Source organism: Cupressus sempervirens, chromosome 1 (genome assembly GCF_028749045.1).
Source record: "Cupressus sempervirens isolate cs-2001-9-10 chromosome 1, ASM2874904v1, whole genome shotgun sequence".
In the NCBI taxonomy this organism is placed as follows: Eukaryota; Viridiplantae; Streptophyta; class Pinopsida; order Cupressales; family Cupressaceae; genus Cupressus; species Cupressus sempervirens.
This window is the reverse complement of record NC_143118.1, coordinates 852,870,345-852,877,508: the sequence shown is the minus strand read 5'-3', so window position 1 is coordinate 852,877,508 and position 7,164 is coordinate 852,870,345. Positions and strand designations below refer to the sequence as shown.

The window sequence follows — 7,164 nt, the reverse complement described above, 5'->3', positions numbered from 1 at the left end:
TCTTTACTTCCCTTTCTTTATTTTAAGAGAGATTCAAAACTCTAAATTCGCCTGGTACATCTTAATTAATCATTAAAGATTACCAAATTTATATAAATATACTTGAGCGGCATTTCTTGCTTAACCTTCACAACACTTCAAAAGTTTCGTGGTCCCGTTTTAATTGAGTCTCTCTAAAACATAAGAAGATATAGCTCATTATTCTTGTTACGCGCAAAGAGGAAAGGAATAATCTTATTCTAACCTCCATCATTCTGCAATGGCTGTGGAGGAATAGCTTTATATCCTTTTCTTTGATCTCTTTGGAATAATAAACCATTTCTGCTTTGTCGCGGGCAGCTAGCAAGGGAAAAACTTTATTTCCTTCTCTTTAAACTCTTTTGAGTAACAAGGAAATAATTTCCTTCATCATGTTTCTTCGTATATCTACTTATGTCGTAGCGAACTCATGAATACATTTTAGTATACAACACGTTTCAAATATATATACATATCCTTATGCAGACTCTGTTTTATCACAATTATTGGATCAATTCGAGACGGTAAGACATTGAATTAAATCAGAAGTTAAGCAGAAAGAATTAACTCTTCTTCTTTTCGAAAGGTTAATTTGGAATATCTAGATTCTTAAATTGTATGTCAAATTTTGTGCAATTTTTCTGTGTACTAGGAATTGTTACAAATCAGTACAATAATATAACACCAAATTGTTATAGTATAGAAACAAATATTTAACACAGATCTGCTACACCAGAGTATTGCTAGAATATAATATTGGACAGAATAAAGACTCAAATTTTATTTATACTTCCTACAAGAAATGTTATTAGAAATGGCTATTTCAATAACAATTATATTTTAGAATGAGTATAAGTTCATTTTAGAGACAAAATGAGAATATGTATTCTTAAATAGAAAACATATTCCACATTTTCCATTCCTATTCGAAAACAAAACAGACCCTAAAATGAAAGTTAAAGTTTACTCTTTTGGAATTCACAAATCTCTGTCACTCCGAGAACATCAGTAGTTGTGAACCTGACTATTAAGACGTGTAAGACAGAGCTATCATAATTATTGGATCCCATGTTGTTCGGGGTTGGTTACCGAATTTCTTCGTCTAGCAGGATCTAAAATTTTATTGGGAACACCAAGATTGGCTCTCTGAAGAAATTTAGGTAAGTAGATGAAGTTTAATATTAATATTTTGCTAAAGGAATTTGTCGGTGGAAGAGTATTTATTGCATTTGTTACTGTTTATATTTAGATGACCGAGCTGTAATTATCGACAATCTTCTCTTATCTCAGTTTGTTGGGCAACAGAGGAAAATGAACTTCCGAGGGGTACAAGCATTGGTTGCCACAGGAGCATTTCTACTCTTCATTGTATGGGACATTGGTTGGGACATAGCCAAGAATTTCAAGGGAGTGAGCTGGATACCCGGCAAGGCGCTTGTTTTGAGTGCTCTGACGGTTCAACTTGCGGGGTATTTTGACAGGAAGAATGTTGATATTTTCAGCGAGTCCGAAGAGCAGGTAGAAAAGCTTATTGAACATCAATTGTCAATTGATGGTGCCAGGCTTTGCTTTATCGTATTTTTGGGATATATACAGCCGGAGATGGCGTCTGCCACATCTGGAGGGAGATGGACCAACATCGCAGCGTTGGCGTTGAGTTTATCTCTCCAAGTTGCTACTGAAATATTCGCCATCTGGGATGTCGGCGAAGAAATAGATCAAGAATTTGTTTCTTCCAGTGTTGTTTTCTTGGCGGGAGCTACTTGCCTTGTGCTTTATTTGGGCTGCACAATTTTAGCGGGTAAGTTCATTCGAGACTCTCTCTCTCTCAAGATATCTAAGATCCTTTCAGAAAATCAGCCCGAAGGCGATAAATTGACCAGCTTTAGAGAGAAAATCTCCCAAATCCTTTCAGAAAATCCGCCAGAAGGAGATGAGTTGTGTATCTTGAAAGAAAAGATCTCCCGGGTCCTTTTAAAAGAGCCGCCAGAGGATGAGAGGTCTTCCAGGCTTAAATTAGAGATGCTGAAATCATGGACTGTGGCTTTTGCTTGGAAGGCACAATACAGGTTAGCCAGCTCAGCTTTTATTCCAGCAGTTGGAATGATTGTGACGATTTGTGTTGTTGTGGAGGGCAACAGAGCCAGATACCTTTTAGATGAGTTTGTAGATTTTAGTGATTTGGGATTGACATCCTATCTTCAGTGTGCTTTCATCATTATAGGATGGATCGCCATTCTATGCAGATGGTTTGTGGCAGTGTATTACTATGTTGATTCTACAAACAGAAAACTTGAAAATCTTGCCCACTATACAAATCGCTTCACATATCTGCTATTTCTTTATATGCGAATTCAATTGAGTCCGATGAAGCTGATCATTGAATCTTATTGGAATCGTAAACCTTCCACTATCTTGTGGGCAATGGTTGCACTGCTAACTTGGACAATCTTCTTCATAGTGTTGATCCCACTGTTCATTTTCATTGCAGTTATCCACTTACTCTTTCATATCAGCTTTTACTCTTGGATTTTCTCTTGGATTCTTTCCCGTCTCAGCTATGTTACCGGGTTGACCTACATGCTGAACAGAATGATTGGTAGCCAGGAATCAGCAGCAACTACAAAAGAAGATAAGGAGTTTCTGGAATGCAAGGAATATCTGAAGCAAATGTTCCAAGGTGTACAATTAGATGTAGAAGTAGACCGTTTGTGGAAATATCATTTGAAATGTTATAATCAAAGAAAGCCTCGCATGGAAGAAGCTTATCGAGGAATCCAAGAGTGCCAAGACTTGCTTAAGGTATTTAACGTTGGTGAAAAAGAGATAATTTTTCTCAAGGAACTTCAAAATTCCAATCTCCCATTTAAGATGGTAGCAGTGGCCATAATAGAAATCTTGGTGAGGCTAATGACAGAGTTTGATTGGGATTTGGAGGTGGATGTGGATGTGAAGGATATAATCAAAGCTTATAAGGAAATAAAGGATCTGTTGGAGTTTGTGAACTGCCCTGAGAACATAGCCATTGACCCCATGGATTTGTTTGGCACATGTAATTTTGAAGCTCTTGAGATGAGTTTGGAGGCAGACAAGAACATGAGACGGATAGAGAAAATGATTCAGCAGCGGTCGGGAGGAGGTGCTCACAAGACTCCAACAAACCAATACCTTTTGGGTTTCCTAAAGGAGGAGAAAGAAGAATTAGAGAAGATGAAAAAGTCAGAGAGTAAACACGAAAATAAATTTGGCTATCTGAACACTGTGTTTGTGTCATTCACTATGCCGCGCCGGCTCACTCGGAGAATTGCGGTATCTTTGGAGCCAGTGAATAAATTGTTGAACAGGATGGAAGGATGTCCAGGATGTGTGCTTAAGTGTCTTTGGTATGTGGTTCGAAGCCTATTTCTAGCTTGCATGCTAATATTTCTCTTCCTATTAGTCCCCTTTGCGATGGTGATTTTTTATCTAAGAAGAGATGATTTAGATAAATTTGGATATTACAAGGACACGGCACTGAAGAGAAGCCGCCATTTTGTCTATATCCACGTCTTAGATTCTCACATCTCTGAATTGCAAAATAATAATAATTCTAAGGATGGTAAAATAGTAATAACTTGTTTGGGAAATGAAATGATCGGTTGGTTCAGAGACCTTATTCATTGCTTTGCTCAGCATTTATCAGAGTTGTTGATAAAACACTCCAACAAGTGGGCCGAAGAATTCCAGGAAGATAAGGTAAGTAGAGCACTTGAGATAGCAGAAAGGCTCCGAGCAGTGATGGAGATGTCCAAACGAGGAGATATCAATTTGAAAGACAGGAGATCACATCAATGTCAAAAACAAGAGATATCAGTAAGAACTGAAAACGAAGGAGGAGTAGAGGACGAAATTCAAATCGTGATGGAATCAGAGTAAAAGGTCATGCCGTCTGCCTTGTTGCCAACTTGTATCAGTTAACATCAATCTTTGTAATTCATTATGTAAGCTGTTTGTTTAACGAGTATTTAATAGTTTTTTGGGTTTTTGAAAATTAAGGTTTTACAGATCTGCTGTAAAATATTTATTTTATATTATATTTGTATTGTAAATGAAGGCTTTTGCTGGTTTATTATAAAATTATTTATAATATATTATTTTTCTGTTTGCGTGTCCTAATTATAACAAGGGCTGCATTGCAGTATAATTTCTCTCAAATGGTAGTGGAGTGGTTTTGGATTATAGAAGATTTAGCGACACTTAATGGTCAATAGGAAAAATTATTATAGCTGCATTAAAGAATGAAAGCACAAAATAATATCTAAAACAAGAGCTGGGTGTGAAAAATAAATCACAAATTTATAAAATTTCACTCGGCAACAAACAATGTCGAGTGACGGACTTGCTCAGCACAATTGGGTGCCGAGTGACAGGAAGATGGTGCTGAGTTACTCGGCACAGAGTACATTGAGTGAGCTCGGCAATATAGATACCAAGTGAGCTCGGTCACTATTGCAAGGTGGAGCTCAGCAACAAAGGATGCTAAGCAAGCTCGGTAAACAAAAAGGAACCGAGTAAACTCGGTAAAGACAATAGAGAGAGACTTGGTGGACTTGGTAAAGATAACACATCTTGCACAAACCAAGTGATCTTTTAATAGACCTCCTATTTGAACTTTTCCACCATTAAAATGTAGAGAGCTGAATAATGAAGCTTTCAAATATGAACTTCTCAAATACAAAATACCATACAATGACGAATAGTAGGGGACAACAAAGATTTGTATGCTTGCTTACTTGCTTTCTCACTTTCTATTCAACTAGGTTAAAATTATTACAAATTTTGGGAGCATTTAGCTTCAACCAGAAAACACTAGAAACTTCAAACTAATAAAACTATACTCAAACTTAAACTTACAACACTAAAGGTTGCATACAATGAGCCTGGAGCAATCATTGTTTCACATGACAAAACAATACAAACTCACAGAGAACAAGGAGATCAAGATCGTGTCGCTGCAAACATTGTCTTCTTCCTAAACCTTCCTTCTATTCTCTAACCTTTGACTTGATCTGCTGATTGTCTTCCTTTGATGCTCTGTTCTCTTCTTCCTCTTCAACTTATCGAATGAATTAGATTCATCCCTTTTGTCTTTCAGCAAAATGTTTTCCCTCTCATTTTCGGATTTGAACTCACCTACAGAGTTGAATGTTGTCAAGCAGGTAGGTGGGCGTTTGGCTCCAGGGGCAACCGACCAATTGCATTAAATTTCTGACACTCCCCCTTTGTCTCGAGCCAAACAAAACATACAAGATTGGAAGACGTGTGGAAACTTTGTTTCGCATTTTGAAATTTCTGAAAAAAGTCTCGACATGAAAGATTGTTGCAGGGATCCAAGGAAACATAATTTATTTATTAGAAAATTATTTTATTCAATATATATATATATATATATATATATATATATATATATATATATATAGTTAGTATATATAACACATTATATGTATATTAGTAAAATATGTAAATATCTATATATTAAATAAAAACATACAACATAATATTTCAATATCATACATAATTTAGTATATTATATGTTGTATATTATGATATATTGTATAATATCTATTATATTTATAGAGATAACCTAGCAAATATTGGATATATGAAATATTTTTAAAAATTGAATGTTTTCAACATTAAGATTTACCTTCAGATTTCTTTGTAATTTGAAAATGACATACAAACATGAAAAGTCAACATAAAATAGTAGTTTTCCTTGCTTTTCAGAGTTCAACCATATGAATAACAACATTTTATACCCAAAATTGATAAAACAAAATGATTTATGACTCAACTTTCTACCCATGTAAATTATATCTTATTTTAAATTTAATAAATTACTTTTATAAATATACTAATGTAATAGTACTAAATCACATTTTAAAATTCCAAGTTTCCATTTTTTTCTCAAAGAAACAGTTATCTGCCCCGCTTAATATAAATTATATTTTATTTTAAACTTAATAAATTACTTTTATTCATATGCAAACCTACTAGTACTGCACATTAAAAATTTCCAAGTTTCCATTTTTATCTCAAAGAAACAGTTCTCTATCCAATAAAATTGCAAAGCTTGGTATTCTTTCCTTGCACCCCAAATTCAATCAATAGTGACATTCCCTACTTTGCGTCTAGTCAATGGAATAAATGTTGTGTGAAATAATCAAATGAATGTCTTCCCAATCTTGAATTAACCCCAAAGGGAAGATCTACGTCGTATGTATAGAGATGTGTATTTTCGATTTTTGGTTGAATATTAGATTTGATTGGGTTCTACTCTGAGGTAGCAACAATTTAATTTGCTCGGGGAAAGAGATCAATATTCGTGTACATGGCATCAATGGACATACTAATAACAAGAATAAACCAAAAAAAAATATGCCATGAATCAATCCTTCATTCTTCGTTAAGGTGAAAGAAAAAGTGAATAAAGTTGTTTCTCTCTGTGAAAAATCAAACTATTGCAGTCACTGATTATTAATCTCCTATCACAAATGATTATTAAACTGCTGAAAATAAATTCCCAGCTAATATCGAAGAATAACTCAACTGCAACTTCACTTAAAATACGGAAAGAAATGCGCAACACAATGAACACAATATTTTCGGACAAATTGTCCCTGGAAAAACCCCTAAGGGAAAACCAGTTCTACAGATGAGGAATTATATTAAACTTCAACAAATCAAGAGATACAAAATTCTTTACCTCTCACTGGCAGAACTCCGACAACCTCCTAATTTCTCCTGCTGATATTCCCCACTGCTATCCCCACGCTAACACTGCGCCCTTGCTAACACTGCAAGACTGTTTGCTAACACTGCAAACTGCTTCACAAAAGCTTCTTCTTTTTGTGCCCTTGCTAACACTGCAAGACTATTTGCTAACACTGCAAATTGCTTCACCAAAGCTTCTCCACATCCAAATGACCCAATGACCCCTTTCTATACTACTCTTGTTGGTAAACCAACGACCGAGATTAAATCTAACCAACGGCTGAGATTAAGACAACTCGACACCCATTAATAGAATTGGTTGCAAAGTGTCCAAAAGGAATCACTAAAATTAGTAAATAATAACCATTTACTAATTTTTGGCAAGTGGACAAA

General features: G+C 35.2%; 1 protein-coding gene across 2 annotated transcripts; it reads left to right on the top strand.

The window, feature by feature from the left end:
• Positions 1-923: 923 nt before the first annotated feature.
• On the top strand, positions 924-4,048 carry LOC149580521 (uncharacterized). Of its 2 annotated transcripts, XM_089813981.1 has the most exons (3): positions 924-1,178; positions 1,309-3,401; positions 3,691-3,849. In XM_089813981.1, the coding sequence occupies exons 2-3, from the start codon at positions 1,330-1,332 to the stop codon at positions 3,707-3,709; spliced, it is 2,091 nt and encodes a 696-aa protein (XP_089670107.1). In that variant the 5' UTR covers positions 924-1,178; positions 1,309-1,329; the 3' UTR covers positions 3,710-3,849. The 2 variants fall into 2 exon arrangements, with proteins under 2 accessions (XP_089670107.1, XP_089670098.1); XM_089813972.1 differs by having other exon boundaries at positions 1,309-4,048.
• The last annotated feature ends 3,116 nt before the right edge of the window (positions 4,049-7,164 follow it).